At 45.1% G+C, this 17,857-nt stretch overlaps 1 protein-coding gene and 1 non-coding gene across 3 annotated transcripts in view; both read left to right on the top strand.

Annotated features, from left to right (window-relative positions):
• Positions 1-17,857, top strand: part of ARMC9 (armadillo repeat containing 9) — a 172,458-nt gene that overhangs the window by 122,555 nt on the left and 32,046 nt on the right. For both annotated transcript variants that reach the window (XM_043444550.1, XM_043444551.1), the window contains exon 20: positions 11,593-11,697. In XM_043444550.1, the coding sequence (XP_043300485.1) occupies positions 11,593-11,697 (105 nt within the window). The remainder of the gene's footprint in view (positions 1-11,592; positions 11,698-17,857) is intronic.
• On the top strand, positions 7,737-7,839 carry LOC122426985. Its single transcript, XR_006265328.1, has one exon. It is a non-coding gene; the product is annotated as a U6 spliceosomal RNA (small nuclear RNA).

The following is a 17,857-nucleotide window of genomic DNA, read 5'->3' as shown; positions in this document are numbered from 1 at the left end:
AGGCATTCTTAATTTCTTGACGTGATCAGTTATCCTTGGGCTCTCCCTTTAGTAATCTGATGCATTCTGCCCAAGTACATAAAGACCAGTAATTTTAGTAAAATTCCTCCCGACAATGGTATTTAAAACCCACCCTAATGAGGCATTTATTCTTCAAGAGCTCCTTATCCATCACCTGCTTACTTCACAGAGTAGATTGCAAAATATGCATCGTTTGGAATTCACAAGCAGCTGGGGAAAGCTGGCAGTGTGCTGTTTCTACACAAGTGAAACCCACTTAAATCGGGGGAAACTGGTGAAAAGTAGTCTCTCCTGTCCCAGAGAGAAGGCTGAAGCTGTAAGATCATCCCTGAGTGTCTCCTAGGTGTGCCTGTTTCAGAATATTCTGACACATCCTCAGTGGTTTCCACCCACTTGGCCCCAGCGGCACAGGTGGACCCAGTGCCCTGCTATCAGCAGGCATCAGTTTTATGGGCTCTCTCTTTACGTTTCCCACCACATCTCGTGATTTCCTCTGCCTTCCCGAACCTCCCTCTGTATCTAGTTTCCCAAGTGTCGCTGGAAACAGACTAGTATTGAATTAAGCTCTTGAAGTATTGAAGTATTGAAGTTAAAGGGCTTCCCTGGTGGCTCAGTGGTAAAGAATCTGCCTGCCAATGCAGGAGATGCGGATTTGATCCCTGGATCAGGAAGATCCCCTGGAGAAGGAGATGGCAACCCCCTCCAGTATTCTTGCCTGGGAAATACCATGCACTGAGGAGCCTGGCAGGCTGCAGTCCATGGGGTCGCAGAGAATACTCAGTGACGCAACAACCCTGTTTAATGGCACCTTCCAGTTCATTGAGTACAGCTCGTTTTCCTTCTGTTCTTTATGTATCAGGAGTCTTGACGATGCCTCCGTTTCCTTTTTGCTGATATCAGTGTTTCTTAGAAAAACCATGACAGTGACTTGTTTTTGTCTACATAGTATATGGAAAACTTAAGAAATTTTCTTAATCAGTAAGTCCTGATTTTGAAGGGAGGATTTTAAATTATCTCATTTGCTGGAGGGAGAAGTTCAGGCACTGATAAGAATCAAGTCTAATCAGAGCCTCACTACTAGCTCTCTTAACCAGGAGCTGTCCATTTAATAATGACTTTCACATCCATTTTCTAACATTTCTGCATCTGACACTAATGTGATATTCTTGAAAGCACCCAGTGTATTTGCCTGTATGTTGGCAATAGAAAAACTGTGGCAGAAGAAGCAGTCTCCAGATGGAAGCAGACTGGCTGAGGTGCCCTGGTTCTTCCTTGGGCCCCACACTTGCATATGACACTGTGACTTAAGTTAACTTCTATTACCATATATATTATGGAGCCAAAATATAGAAACTATCCTGTGTTTTCCAAAGTTTATCAATTATCAGTGAATTTAACTATGAAGTACTTTTAATTTAAAAAAAAATCAATTTGTTTTAATTTTTTTAAAAAATTGAATATCTCAGTGAATCTCTAACTGATTTGTTTTTTAATTAATTTATTTTTAAGAAGAATAATCACTTTACAGAATTTTGCTGTTTTCTGTCAGACATCAACAAGAAGTTAGTAAGTAAGGCTTTAACTTATGATTGAGAATATGTTTGTTAGTTTGTGTATTTGCAAGTGAATGTCTTACATATGTACTTGTTGTCCAGAGTAGAGAAATACTTTTGCTAGTGTTGATTAAGCTTAGCCATTGACCTTTTATTTTTCATTGAAATGGAATGTGGACGTTTGTTTTGTTTCTTAAGGTCTCCTATTTCATCCTGGCAGGGAAGTGGTGTATCACCAATACCTCTGTGAAACTGTGAGTCACATGCCCGTTGCCAGCTGGTGCCTCCACGGCTTCATTCCCTAGAAAAGAAATGAAATCCTACTCCACCGCCCAGCACCCTTAGCCATTCACTCTGACCACAGAGCCCAGTGCTATCGTCCACAAAGAGCAGTCATTTTCCTAAAATAGTCATATAGTGTACATACTATTTGATCACCAAGATGCTGGTGTTTTAAGTAAAGCTTAACTTGAAGCCCAGGCAGCAGTAAAACCTTACCTGGCTGTCCCAGACCTGACCTCAGGTAGGGCCTCACATAGCATTACCTTTAAGGAACCCCGAGTGAAATTTCAGGATGGTGGGTACACCACACTTGGCAGAGTTGCCAACTCAGGTGAACAGCAAAAGAAGGCAGTAGCCCTTGCGTGGAAAATGATCAGGACAAGGGGCTGAATGACCATGAACCTGGTGTTCCAGTTCAGTCAAGAATGGGTTCTCCATCCGTGATGAGACAGGATGGATGGAAAGAGAGAGGACGAGATGGGGCAGGGGTGGGGTTGGGGGGTTTGGGGGGGTGGGACAAGTGGGGTGGGGGGATTGGGAGAGGAATGGGGGGTGGGGGGGGGTGTGTGGATCCAGTCCTTGGCCCTCCTCTCCCCTCTCTGCCCCGTTGTGCTCAATCTCCACTGGGCACTGAGGTCCAGCCTGTGCCTCCCTGGAAACAGGCTTCTCTTCAGGGACCCGGGTCGTGGAGTCAGAAAGTTCTGGGCGGAAGGGGGCTGCCCCGAGCTTAGAGACCTACCCCTCCAGACCAGGCTCTCCCTGTGGGCTTATCACTCCTCTCCAGCTCAGGTTCCACATCACACAGAGCAGGTGTCATGAAAGGAACCCCCACGGAGTCCCTGTGAGAGCTGAGGTGAAGTGCTGTGGAAACGCACATGGCTTCCTCCGCGCTCACACGTAAGCTGGAGCAGGTAGCGTTTCCTCAGCAGCCCCCACGGCAAGCGAGACAGCGCGGAGGGCGAGGACACGCTCCGGGGTGGACTGGAACCTTCCTGAGTCTGCTGGTTCTGGTCTGCTCTGGGGGCCACCTAGGATAAGTCGAATCCCCTTTTCCTAAGACAGCCTCCCCCGCCCCGCCCCACCCCAGGGTGACAGGGTCTGGTGGTGGCAGGTGGCGCTGACTGACCGTGTGGTGAAGAGACCTGTGGAGACACGGGTGCGCCCTGGAACAGCCTCCCTGTCCCAACCCCGCAAAGGCAGTCCTCACAGGAACTGGGGGCTTTGGTGTCCTTTGGAAACTGACTCAGATAAATCACATTCACCAAAACGGCTAGGAATCAGCTTGGAAATAAGGATGGGTATTTACTTAGGTTTGCAGAGCAGAGCTACCTCTTCCTGTTGGCAAGTTTTAGAGGAAGCAAATTCCACATTGTTGAGTGGGTGAGGACTCAGGAGAAGGACTGGCTGGATGATGTCAGGGACCCTTGTCACCCAGGCATGCCGGCCTGGGGCAGCCCTCTGATCTGAGACTGGCTGGCCCTAGGCCTGCTGCCCCTCCAGGGCCCCTTCCTTCCTCTGGCCTCACTTCACAGCAGGCCAGCTCCCCTCACACGGACACATTTTTTCCCTGGATTCTACCTTGGTCAGGTGACAGGACAGGACAGTCTGGTCTGTTTTGTATTATTTATTTATTTATAATTTATTTTAATTCATGTATTTATTCGACTGCCCCAGGTCTTAGTTGCTACATGAGGGATCTTTAGTTGCAAAACATGGGATCTAGTTCCCTGACCAGGAGTCAAACCTGGACCCCCTGCATTGGGAGCATGGAGTCTTAACCACTGGACCACAGGGAAGTCCCTGGTCTGTCTTGTATGGATCTTTATAATTTAACCTACAGAGGACAGTGTAGTCTCTGAAGTGCTGGCTTGGAATGGGGGAGAGTACCACAGCTTCCCCAGTGCCAGCTGGCATTTGATTAGATGCAGTTCATATTTACTCAGTTCAATTCAGTTCAGTCGCTCAATCGTGTCTGACTCTTTGAGACCCCATGGACTGCAGCACACCAGGCCTCCCTGTCCATCACCAGCTCCCAGAGTTTACTCACACTCATGTCCATTGAGTCGGTGATGCCATCCAACCATCTCATCCTCTGTCTTCCCCTTCTCCTCCCGCCTTCAATCTTTCCAAGCATCAGGGACTTTTCAAATGAGTCAGTTCTTCACATCAGGTGGGCAAAGAATTGGAGTTTCAGCTTCAGCATCAGTCCTTCCAAGGACTGATTTCCTTTAGGATGAACTGGTTTGATCTTCTTGCAGTCCAAGGGACTCTCAAGAGTCTTCTCCAACACCATCATATATATATTATTATTATTATTATCATATATACTATTATTTTGTTTTTAACTCCTCTCTTTTTGTATATTTGAAAACTTTTTTTTTTAGATCATTGTAGATTCACATAATAATAGAGAAAAATCTTGTACACCTTTTACCCAGTTCCACCCACTGCTATCATACAAAACCACAGTATAACAACCACCAGGGTATTAGCACGGATGCATTCAAGAGCCAGAAGATTTCTATAACCACTGGATCCCTTTTACAGTCACACCCCATTTATTCCTTAAACCCTGGCAACCACTAATCTGTTCATTTCCAGAGTGTTGTCGTTTCGAGAATGTTATGTAAATGGAGTCACATAGTATGTAACCACTAAGGTCTGGCTTTTTTCATACAAGGTATTTCACTGGAGGTTCATCCAGGTGCGTGTGTGGTCAGTAGCTCATGGTTTGGCTGGACCATAGTTTGTTTAACATTCTCCTGTGGCAGAATGTCTGTTGTTCCCAGGTTTTGGTTTTTACAGATAAAGCTGCTGTGAACATTCATACACAGATTTTTGTGTGACAATAAGTGTCCATTTCTCTAGGATAAATGCCTAAGAGCATACTTGTGGGTCATAAGTAGTTGCATGTTTAGCTTTATAAGAAACTGCCAAACTGTGTTCCAGAGTGGCTGTACCAGTTTTGTGTTCCCACTAGGAATAGATCTACTTTCTCTGCATTTGATGTTGTTACTATTTTTTAACTTAGCCATTCTGATAGGTATGGAGTGACTTATTGTGGTTTTTAATTTACATTTTCCTAATGGTGAATGATGTTGAGCATTTTCTTGTGCCTATTTGTCATCCACATGTCCTCTTTAGTGAAATATCTCTTCATATATTTGCCCATTTTCTAATTGGATTGTTTGGGGGACTTACTGTTGAGTTTTAAGAGTTCTTTATATATTTTATATATTTAGATACTAGTCCTTTTTCAGATATGTGGTTTCCAAATATTTTCTCCTGTCTATAGCTTTTCTTTTTGTCCTCTCAACAGGGTCTTTCAGAGAACAAAAGCTTTTAAAATTTCAATAAAACTCCCATTTATCAAATTTTCCCTTTGTACTTCAAGTATAAGAACTCTTTGCGTTGCCATAGATTCAAAAGATTTTCTCCTGTTTTTTTTTTTTTTCCTGATGATTTGATAGTTTTACATGTAAGTCCATGGTCCATTTGGAGTTATTTTTTTATATTATAAGGTGTGAGAATTAGTGTAAGGTTCATTTTTTTCCCTGTGCATATCCAGTTGCTCTAGCACTCCTTGTTGAAAAGACTGCCCTTCCTCTGTTGAGTTACTTTTGCATCTTTGTCAAAAATCAGTTGGGCATATTTGTGTAGGTCTGTTTTGAGTTCTCTGTTCTGTCCAGTTGATCTGTATGTCTGTCTCTCTGCCAATATCAAGATTATCAATCCTAATTCTAGTACATGCATAATGTCAACTGGAAAAAAATTCACAGCCTAAACGTTAAGAGTTATGTTTTATTTGGGACCTTACTGAGGACTATAGCCTGGGAGACAGCATCTCAGACAGCTCTGAAGAACTGTTCCAAAGAGATAAGAGAGGAGCCAGCTATAATAGAAGTTTTAACAGACATCTCAAGTTAATGATTTTAGTATTTTTCTGTGTCTGGGAAGATGCAAGTGTCTGGACACATTGAAATTACTCTTGTGATAGTCATCTTAACTGTGTAGAACCAGCTGCACTGGCTGATAGCTCTATGAGCACTGATGGCTTCCCCGGTGACTCAGTAGTCAAGAATCCACCTGCAATGCAGGAGATGTGGCTGGAGCCATGGGCTCAATCCCTGGGTCAAGAAGATCCCCTGGAGAAGGAAATGGCAACCCACTCCAGTATTCTTGCCTGGGAAATCCCATGGACAAAAGAGCCTGGTGGGCTACAGTCCATGGGCTCACAGGAGTTGAATCCAACTTAGTAACTAGGTACACACACATCCTTCATTAACTGAAATGGCAGACAGTGTTCTTTGTCAACAATAATGTCCTGAAATCTAGTAGACTGATTCCTCTCCCTTATTCTTCTTTTTCAAAATTATCTTAGCTATTTGACTTCCTTTGTCCTTCCATATAAATTTTAGAATAGTCTTGGGTCCATCTACAGAAAAATCCTGCTGGGATTTTTACAGAAACTACATGAAACTTATATATCAACTTGGGGAGAATTGACATTTTAACTATGTTGGGTTTCTTTTTTTAATATGTATTTATTTATTTGACTGTGTCAGTTCTTAGCTGCAGCAGATGAGATCTTTGTTGCATCATGCATAGCATGTCTCTAGCTGTGGTGTGCAGGTCCCAGAGCGCTTGGGCTCTGTAGTTGCAGGCATGGGCTTAGTTGCTCCTCCACGTGTGGGATCTTAGTTCCCAAACCAGGGATCAAACTTGCATCCCCTGCATTGCAAGACGGATTCTTAATCACTGGACCACTAGGGAAAGTTCTATGTTGGGTTTCTAATTCATGAACAACATTTGTCTTTCCATTTATTTAAACCTTTTTTATTTCTTTCTTTAGTGTTTTGTAGTTCTCAGCATACAAGTCCTATACGTATTTGGTTAGATTTATACCCAAGTATTTCTAACCAGGTGGCTCAAGTGGTAAAGAATCTGCCTACCAATACAGGAGGCACAGGGGTTGCAGATTCAATCCCTCGGCTAGGAAGATCCCCTGGAGAAGGAAATGGCAACCCACTCAAGTATCCTTGCCAGGAAAATCCCATGGACAGAGAAGCCTGGCAGACTACGGTCAATGGAGTCACAAAGAGTTGGACATGACTGAGCATACATCCACACACTTCCTTTTATGAAGATACTATCATTGTCTAGTTTTGGTACCAGGGTAATGCTAGCTTCATAAAATGAATTAGGAAATATTTCTTCCTCTTCTGTTTTCTGGAGAACATTGTGTAGAATAAATGTTTAGTTCAGTTCATTCACTCAGTCCTGACTGACTCTTTGCACTGCCATGGACTGTAGCACGCCAGGCTTCCCTGGCCATCATCTGCTCCCGGAGCTTGCTCAAACTCACGTCCATCCAGTCAGTGATGCCATCCAACCATCTCATCCTCTGTCATCCCCTTCTCCTCCTGCCCTCAATCTTTCCCAGCATCAGGGTCTTTTCCAAGGAGTCAGTTCTTTGCATTAGGTGGCCAAAGTATTGGAGTTTCAGCTTCAGCATGAGTCCTTCCAATGAATATTCAGGACTGATTTCCTTTAGGATTGACTGGTTTGATCCCCTTGCAGTCCAGGGGACTCTCAAGAGTCTTCTCCAACACCGTACTTCAAAAGCATCAATTCTTCGGCACTCAGCTTTCTTCATAGTCCAACTCTCACATCCATACATGACTACTGGAAAAACCATAGCTTTGACTAGACAGACCTTTGTTGGCAAAGTAATGTCTCTGCTTTTAAATATGCTGTCTAGGTTGGTCATAGCTTTTATTCCAATGAGCAAGCATCTTTTAATTTCATGGCTATAGTTACCACCGGCAGTGATTTTGGAGCCCAAGAAAATAAAATCTGTCATGCTCGCTTTGGCAGCACATATACTTCCATATATCATTCCAAAATTGGAACAGTACAGAGAAGATTAGCATGGCCCCTGCGCAAGGGTGACATGCAAATTTATGAAGCGTTCCATATTTTTAGAAACTATAAAACTCCTAGAGGAAAACATAGGCAAAACACTCTCTGACATAAATCACAGCAGGATCCTCTATGACCCACCTCCCAGAGTAATGGAAATAAAAGCAAAAATAAACAAACGGGACCTAATTAAACTTAAAAGCTTTTGCACAATGAAGGAAACTATAAGCAGGATGAAAAGACAGCCTTCAGAATGGGAGAAAATAATAGCAAATGAAACAACTGACAAAGAGTTAATCTCAAAAATATACAAGCAACTCCTGCAGCTCAATTCCAGAAAAATAAACGACCCAATCAAAAAATGGGCCCAAGAACTAAACAAACATTTCTCCAAAGAAGACATACAGATGGCTAACGAACACATGAAAAGATGCTCAACATCACTCATTATCAGAGAAATGCAAATCAAAATCACAATGAGGTACCATCTCAGACCAGTCAGAATAGCTGGTATCAAAAAGTCTACAAACAATAAATGCTGGAGAGGGTGTGGCGAAAAGGGAACCCTCTTACAATGTTGGTGGGAATGCAAACTCGTACAGCCACTATGGAGAACTGTGTGGAGATTCCTTAAAAAACTGGAAATAGAACTGCCATATGACCCAGCAATCCCACTGCTGGGCATACACACTGAGGAAACCAGAATTGAAAGAGACACGTGTACCCCAATGTTCATCACAGCACTATTTTTAATAGCCAGGACATGGAAGCAACCTAGATGTCTGTCAGCAGACGAATGGATAAGAAAGCTGTGGTACATTTTCACAATGGAATATTACTCAGCCATTAAAAAGAATGCATTTGAATCAGTTCTAATGAGGTGGATGAAACTGAAACCTATTATACAGAGTGAAGTAAGTCAGAAAGAAAAACACCAATACAGTATACTAATGCATATATACGGGATTTAGAAAGATGGTAATGATGACCATATGTGCGAGACAGCAAGAGACACAGATGTAAAGAACAGCCTTTTGGACTCTGTGGGAGAAGGCGAGGGTAGGATGATTTGAGAGAATAGCTTTGAAACATGTATATTATCATATGTGAAATAGATCGCCAGCCCAGGTTCGATGCTCAGGGTGCTCAGGGCTGGTGCACTGGGATGACCCTGAGGGATGGGATGGGGAGGGAGGTGGGAGAGGGGTTCAGGATGGGAACACATGTACACCCATGGCTGATTCATGTCAATGTATGGCAAAAACCACTACAATATTGTAAAGTAATTAGCGTCCAATTAAAATAAGTAAATTTTAAAAAATAAAAATAAATTAAAAAATAAAATAAAAATAAAATCTGTCACTGTTTACATTGTTTCCCCATCTATTTGCCATGAAGTGATGTTACTTTTTTTTTTCAAAAGTTTGATAGAATTCTCCAGTGAAACCATGTGGGCCTGGATATTTCTTTGGGGGAGATTCTAAAATTATGAATTCAATTTTCTTAATAGTTATAGGATTACTCAGGTTATGAGAGTGTAATAATTTGTGTTTCTTATCTAAATTGTCAAATTTATGTACACTTGCTCATAGTAGTCCCTATTATCCCTTTTTAAAATTTATTTTTAATTGGAGGATAATTGCTTTACAATGTTGTATTGGTTTCTGCCATACAGCAATGTGAAACAGCCATAAATATACATACCCCCCCCCTCTTGAACCTCCCTCCCACCCCTTTTGATGTCTGCAGGTCTGTAGTGATAGCTTCTATTTCATACCTGATATCAGTAACTTATGTCTCTTTCCTTTGTCAGTCTCACTAGAGGTTTGACAATTATATTCATCTTTTCAGAGCCAGCTTTTAGTTTCACCAATTTTCTCTCTTGTTTTTCTGTTTTTCTTTTCACTGATTCCTGCTCTTCTCTCTGTTGTTGCCTTCATTTTGCTTGCTTTGGGTTTACTTTGTTTTTCCTTTTCTATGTTCTTGAGACTTCCTGGGGTTTTTTGTTGTTGTTTTAATATTTACTTTTATTTATTTATTTGGCTTCACCGAGTCTTAGTTGCAGCACATGGGGTCTTTGATCTTTATTGCAGGATTCAGGATCTTTTTAGCTGCAGCATGTGGGACTCAGTTCAAACCCAGGTGCCCTGGGAGCTCGGCGTATTGGCCACTGGACCACCAGGGAAGTCCCAAGACTGTTTCTTTCATTTGTTTCAAAAGTGTTTGTGATTGCTCACTGAAGCATTTTTATGATGGATCCTTTAAAATATTTTCAGATAATTTTAGCATCTCTGTATCCTGATGTTGGCATCTATCATTTTTCTCTTAATTCAGTTTGAGAACACTCTGATGCCTGGTATGATGAGTGATTTTTTTATTTAAACCCCAATACTTTGGATACCATGTGATGAAACTTTTGTCTTATATGAATCTTCTGTTTTATCTGGCTTCTTCTGACACTGCTCTGGCAGGGGAGCAGGGGCTCCTCTTCATTACTGTTAGAAGTGCATAAAAGTCCAGATTCTGCCCCTGGCCTCTGTGGAGACCCAGTAGAGGGGAAGCGGGGAGGAGACTCCTCGTTAGTGCAGAACGCGGGTGGGAGTTCTCCATTCCTAGGAGGCTTCTGCCATAGGAACAGCGCATTACTGCTCCCCACATGCCCCCTCCCCCCCGACACCGCAGGAGCATGGAGAAACAAGGCAGTGGTGGACATCCTGAGTCTCATCAGGGCTCCTCTGACCCCATCCCCCGTTGGCGGAGTTACCGCCAAGTGGGGGTGGAAGTCCAGGCTCTCCACCAGGTCTCTTCTCTCCCTGGTGCTGGGGTGTGGGGATGGCTCATTACCACCAGCAGGGTCGAAACTCCCCCTCCCTACTTGTCCTCTGATGTCACCACCCCCCCTCCCAGTGACATCACAGCCTGACGAGGGCAGAAGTCTCAGCTCCCTTGCCGGTGTGCTTGGGGGTTGGTTGGGGCGGTGGCCGGGGGCGGGGGGGGGGGGGGCGGCGCGTTTGACAGTGTTTGCTCCAGTATCTGCTTAGTGTCTAAAAGTCCCAGCACACTGGGCACCCCCCTTTACTGGTTCTTTGGCTAGAGAGGGCAAGCGTTTGTCTTCCCATTCTCATTTCTGGATTGCCGCCTTCTTCATCACGAAGTCTAGACTCCCTAAGGCCAAAAGTAAACCCGGGGACTCACCACCTTTCATTCCTTGTGTCCCAGAACAGCCAGCCAGTCTGCCTCCTCCTCTCCACCTTTCAGGGTCTCCTAGGTTTATTTGGTACATAACGTCCAGTATTTTTGGTTTTGCTTAGTGGGAGCAACAAGGGAAAAGATGTCCACTCCTTGGAAGCAGAACAGTTCTTATCTTTTTATTGAGTCTTTTCACTTACAGACTGTAAATTTCATGAGAAGAACAAGCCTATAATATACAGTTTTGTATCCCCTGTAATGCCTGTGCGTATGGAGGGGCTTAATAGTTATTTGTAGGCTCGCTGGTTCACATGGTCTTGACCTCACAGAGAAAAACATTTTGAGAACTGTAACTAGGAGAGACCATTCAATAGCATCTTGTTGAATCTGTTCTCACCTGTGGTCATGGAAGGGGTCATTAGGCACGAGACTTCTTAAAGAGGTGGGTTGGCATTTTCCTTTTCATCTTCATGGAGGTCATGAGCCGAGGGCGTTCTGCTCTTGAGACCCTTGAAATGCCAACCCAAGGCCTTCCCATTTCACGACAGGTGCCCACTCAGGGAGCCACCCTCTGAGGACTTGCCAGCGGGGTCAGAGCTCTCACTTCATGTCTCCTTTGAAACAGGAGGACCATGACACTATGGAAGCCGATCTGGACAAGGACGAACTGATCCAGCCCCAGCTTGGAGAGCTCTCAGGAGAGAAGCTTCTGACCACGGAGTACTTGGGAGTAAGTACCATGTGAAGGGAGTGGGGACCCCATAATAGAAAGGAGAGATGGGCCATTGATGGACTTACCGTTTACAGTAACACACGAGGATTTGGCTTGATCTGTTATGATACTGTGTTTGTGAGACGTTCCATCGTGACCAACTTGCTTCCAGGGGCAGAGGGCACAGTGGCCCTAGTTATTATCCTAACCAGACCCGCTGGCAAGCAGAAAGCGGTTAGAGTATAGCTAAAAGGCACACTCTAGAGCCTTCATAATGTCTGAAGGTATGCTCATCTTTGTGTGTGCATGCGTGCTAAGTCGCTTCAGTCGTGTCCAGCTCTTTGCAACCCTATGAACTGTAGCCCACCTGTCCATGGGTTTCTCCAAGCATTCCTGCCATGCTCTCCTTCAGGGGATCTTCCTAACCCAGGGATCAAATCTGTGTCTCCTGCATTGGCAGTCAGCTTCTTTACTACTAGCACCACCTGGGAAGCCCCATGCCCATCCTTAAGAGTTATCATTTACCCGTCTAGCTTCTTGGGTTTCTTGTGCCTCATCTATGAGAAGGGAAGGCTGCTGCACATTTGTCAGTCATCAGCACACAGTTCAGTTCAGTTCAGTCGCTCAGTTATGTCCGACTCTTTGTCAACCCCTTGGACTGTGGCACGCCAGGCTTCCCTGTCCATCATCAACTCCCCAAGCTTGCTCAAATTCATGTCTAGTCAGTGATGCCATCCAACCATCTCATCCTCTATGGTCCCCTTCTCCTCCTGCCTTCATCAGGGGATTTCCCAAGGAGTCAGTTCTTCACATCAGGTGGCCAAAGTATTAGAGTTTCAGCTTCAGCATCAGTCCTTCCAATGAATATTCAAGACTGATTTCCTTTAGGATTGACTGATTTGATCTCCTTGCAGTTCAAGGGACTCTCAAGAGTCTTCTCCAACACCACAGTTCAAATACATCAATTCTTCAGCGCTCAACTTTCTTTATAGTCCAACTCTCACATCCATACATGACTACTGGAAAAACCATAGCCTTGACTAGATGGACCAGCACACAGGGATGGCCAAAACCATCAGACCAGATGAAGTCACCCACTGAGGCAGAGGGTGGACAGGGAGGGGGACGGGGCTGAGGACAGAGGGCCCACCAGCATGTCAGGAGTCGGGGAAGAAGAAGGGTGGCCCCTGAGATGGACAGAAAGTGAACAGTCAGAGAGGCTTGAGGAGAACCAGGAGAAAACAGTGCCCTGGAAAACAGGAGGGAGAGATCTTTCTAGATGGGTTAAGTGGTCACTCGAAGCTTTGAGAGGCCTGTGGAGTCACAGGTTTGTGAGGGGCCATGATCTGAGCTCCCCAAAGACTCTGCTGCTGTGGGACCCTCTGGTCACACCCACCAACCACACAGGGAAGGTGTGAATTGGGGGAGCTACCGATTGGCTGGGAGAGGATGGCAGTGTGATGGAACCTCGATCCAAGAGTGCACAAGTGAGCAGTGGGTGCTCAAAGCTAAGATCTGAAAGGAGGAGCAGTTGCAAAGATTGAGGCTAGTTCAGATGAAGCCCCATGACGGACAGCTGAGCACATGGGAATGAAGGCTTTAAAAGGGACTCCTGAAATTCTGATGCTGGTGGTTGACTGGTTCAGTTACATGGACCCTGAAGTCTCCTCAGATTGGGCAGGTCGGCGTTGGTGCTGGGAGCCAGGCTTTCAACAACTGAAGCAGAGACAGTGACTTGGGAAGGAAAAAGATGGCAGGTGCAGGTGCATGAGCTTTCACAGGGACAGGCGGAAGCAGAAAGCTTCCCCTTGCTGCCCCACCCAGGCCCTCATCACCTCACCCTGGGCACTGGTCTCCCTGGTCACCTCATTGTTCATGGAATTTCCAGAGACCCCCGGCTGGAGCCAGTATATGCTGGCAGAACTTGAGTTTGGAGGACAGCCAAGGGCTGGGCATGAGGGCGTTGTCGGTGAGGGTTTTGGAGTTTACCCTGCATGAGCTGGGAGGTTGTCGGAGGGTGCAGAGCATGGGAGTGACTCAGTTTGATTTATGTTTTACTACATTAACTTCTGTTTCACTCGGGCTGCTTTGTGAAGAATGGTACGTAGAGGGGCAAGAGTGGATGCAAGAAGGGAGATGACTTAGGAGGCTGGGTGACCACTGGCCCCCAGTCACGGACAAGCACCACTGCCCCTCAGAACGACTCAGGGATCAAAGGACCCTAACTGACCGCAGAAGGAGGTCAAGCGGGGAGGTGCTCGAGAAGGGCGGGGAGTGAGGCACCTGGGTTCCGAACTGTTGATGGAAGTCGTTGAGCCCTGACATCTGAGAGGGCACTGGCTTTGTCAGGAAGGACGGAGCTGCATTGGATAGGATGTGCATGTTGAAAAGCAAGATGGTGAGAAAAGCAGAAGGCACACTGGTGGGGCTTCTCTGGAGGGTGGTGGCGGAGCTGTCGAGAACACAGCCCTCAGATGCTGGGTCTTCCCAGCGCACAAGCAGGTATGTTCAGACAGAAACCCCACCATGGCCCCTCCCCTGATAGCTTTTAGCACCTCTGCACAATGAAATGCCATGGGTGAGATGTTAACTTGAAGATGTTAACTTGTTAACTGAAGATTTTTAACAGCAACAACAAAAACAAGACCCCGAACATGCTGTGACTCCCAGCTGGATCATGCAGGTTGGCAAGACGCAAAAGGGACAGAGTTTTGAAATCAACCAGTGGCCCGACTTAATGGCATCCGGAAATGGTGTCACTTTACTGCAGTCTGTAGTTCTAAATCTCCTTAATGCATAGGTACTATTCTTTTTACCGGAAGGAAATATTTAGAAAAGTCGCATGCATGCTTGTTTATCTCATCGGTGTCAGTCTCTTTTCAGTGGCAACGTGAGTGTTAAGAATGAGGTACAAAAGAAAAAAGAATGAGGTACAGAAAGAACTCAGTACAGAGATGGGGAGCCCCAGTGTATTTGTTTTCTAATAAACTGGATGGCTTCAAATCACACAAATGTGTTCTCTCGCAGTTCTGGAGGCCAGAAATCCAAAATCAAGTTGTCCCACAACCTTTCTGGTTCTTGCAGCTTCTGACGGCTGCAGGCCCTCCTTGACTTGTGGCTATGGACCTCCATACTCTGCCTCCATCTCCAATAACCTTCTTCTCTTCTCTTTATGTTCTTTCTCTTTTTTGAAAAAAAAAATTTTATTTATTTGCCTGTGCTGGGTCTTAGTTGTGACACTTGGAATCTTTTTTTTTTAGTTGTGATATTCAGGATCTAGTTCCCTAACCAGGGATCGAACCCAGGCTCCCTGTATTGGGAGCAGGAAGTCATAGCCACTGGACCACCACGGAAGTCCCTATGTTCTCTTCTGTCTCGTATAATGACACTTGTCTCTGGATTTAGGGTAATCTAGGATACAGACCCCATGGGGTCACAGAGAGGCAGACACGACTTAGCAACTGAAGAACAGCAACAGCTTAACTAAAATTTGCAAAGACTCTTTATCCAAACCAGGCCACATGCACAGGTTCCTGGGGTTAGTACCTGGACAGACCTGTGGGTGGCCACCATGCCACCCACTGGGCCCGATCACCAAAGGATCCCCTGTAGAAGCAGTTTAAAGTCTTACTAGAAAACTTACTGTCGAGCAGTAATTGCTGAGGTTATAAATACACTCCCTATTTGCTGTCTTTGTTCCTTAGATCTCCTTAGCTGCTGTTAGTCACCCGGTCTTTTTCTTTTTTTTATTTGGCTGTGCCGGGTTTTAGTTGCAGCATGTGGGATCTGGGATCCTTAATTGTGATATGTAAACTCTTAGTTGTGGCATGTGGGATCTAGTTCCCTGACCAGGGATCGAACCCCAGGCCCTGTGTACTGGGAGCACAGAATCTTAGCCATTGAACCACCAGAGAAGTCCCAGACACAGTCCTGATTTGAAATTGGCAGCTGGCCAGCAACTGCAGCTCACCTCACCTGCCCGCCTTGGGTTCTGATGGTTCCCACTAGGGAGGGTTGGTGGGTGGGGGGGCGCTGTATGCTTGTTCACATGGGGGCTGCCAACTGCTTGTGCCAAAGGAGGGAACCTGCCAGAGACAGGAGTTGCATTTCCCTAGGGAATGTGCCCCCAAATCACAACTTGTACCTCCCATTCTGATGTACTAGGGAGATTGTAGATCTATCAAGATCAGTAGAAATATGTTGATTTTTTGAAAACTGTATTCAAAAAGATTTTATTGAACCCAAGTCATTTGCTGAACATACCACATAATCTTAGAAAAGTCTCACAGGCTGTTATCTTCCAGAAGTTTATAAAAGAGAACACAGAGCAGATAAATCTGTGCTATTGATGAGGGCTGGAGATAACAGGGAGAAGTGATCAGGGCGTTGATGGTTCTCCTCCCGTGCGGCTGGCCCAGGGTTCTCAAAGTCCCAGACCATTGAATGTGGGTTCACATAGAATCTAGGCCCCACCCCGGACCCCCTTACCATAATCTCAGGAGTGGTTATTGTACACACCAGTGACTGAAAATCTGCTAGTTTGGGGATAAGGATGGAGTGCAGCGAGGGTGGCCCCCCAGGGTGTTCTGAGAGTGAAAGGGAGCCCTTTCCTAGGATTCCTGGACTCATGGCTCCTTCCCTTCTGAGCACTGCTGGGCACCCCTGAACCCTGCAAGGCCACACTCGCTGCCTGTTCGCACCCCTTCAAGGACAAGCAGACAGCACTGAGCACTGCAGAGCCCGGGGGGCCTTGAAAATACTGGTGACCACAGGGAGCTCAGAGAGTCCCAGAGAATAGCAGTGGTCACATCAAATGTATCCTTTACTCATAATTCTGGTGAAGAACAGCAGCCTTTTGTGTTTCTTCTTCAGTAGCAGGGCAGATTGATGACTTGCCAACTTCTGTATGCTTGGTTATATCTAAATTTTTTAAAATCATTCATACTATGCCAAATAAATCTTAAATAAGTCTTAATTAATAATTCTTAATTCAGAATCATCCATACTATGCCACTTAATTCTTCCTAAAAAGAGTGCCCTGATTTTAAATATCTTCAATACCTTGATTAAAGGGCTGTAGGTATTTTTCATAGAATCTCAGTTTTTTTGTTTTTATTTTGAAGTTTAAATCTATTGTTCAGTTACTTTTAACAACAGTCATAGGCATGTCTTAAATTAGTTGGGCATGCGTCCTGGGCCAAGTCCTGTGCTGACTACTTCACACGTTTGATTGCATTTATTTAATCCTGGGGTGAATTCTGCTCGCATTGCATGTTATAAATGAGGAAGCTGAGGTTGAGAAAGGTTGAGGAACATGCTGAAATGTTATTTGAGCCTGCTTGCTCGTTACTGCTAAGCCGTCTTCTGGGAGAGCTGTTGATTTTCCAGTGAACTGTGTTTGAAAGTGTTGAGTCTCTGACTGTATAAAATATTCAAAGTTATTTTATGGTCTAATGCTGTTGTTATTCAGTCGCTAAGTCATGTCAGACTCTTTGAGACCCCGTGGACTGCAGCACGCCAGGCTTCCCTGTCCTTTCCCATCTCCCGGAGCGTCCTCAAACTCATGTTCATTGAGTCGATGATGCCATCCAACCATCTCGTCCTCTGTCCTCCCCTTCTCCTCCTGCCCTCAATCTTTGCCAGCATCAGGGGCTTTTTCAGTGAGTTGGCTCTTCACATCAGGTGGCCAAAGTATTAGAGCTTCAGCTTCAGCATCAGTCCTTCTAATGAATATTCAGGATTGATTTCCTTTAGGATTGACTGGTTTGATTTCCTTGCTCTATAAGGGACTCTCAAGAGTCTTCTGAGAGAAGCACCATAGTTTGAAAGCATCAGTTCTTTGGCACTCAACCTTGTTTATGGTACAACTCTCACATCTGTACATGACTGCTAGAAAAACTGTAGCTTTGACTGAACGGACCTTTGCTGGCAAAGTGAAGTCTCTGCTTTTTAATATGCTGTCTAGGTTTGTCATAGCTTTTCTTGAAATTGAAGCAACAGCAACAATTTTTAAGTATAGGCTCAGTTTTCGGGGGGGATGCCTGTTGTCAATGCTAATTTCTCCCTTTCCACTCTGTTTTATCCCCCCAAGTTCATTTAGTTTTCCAGAGTTCTCTTAAAGAGCTGGCTAAAGCAGGAGTCCTGGCCCCACCCCCAGAGAGACTGAGTGTGTGGCCCT

Source organism: Cervus canadensis, chromosome 24, assembly GCF_019320065.1.
Source record: "Cervus canadensis isolate Bull #8, Minnesota chromosome 24, ASM1932006v1, whole genome shotgun sequence".
Classification (NCBI taxonomy): Eukaryota; Metazoa; Chordata; class Mammalia; order Artiodactyla; family Cervidae; genus Cervus; species Cervus canadensis.
The sequence above is the reverse complement of the archived record's forward strand: the minus strand, read 5'-3'. Positions and strand labels throughout refer to the sequence as shown.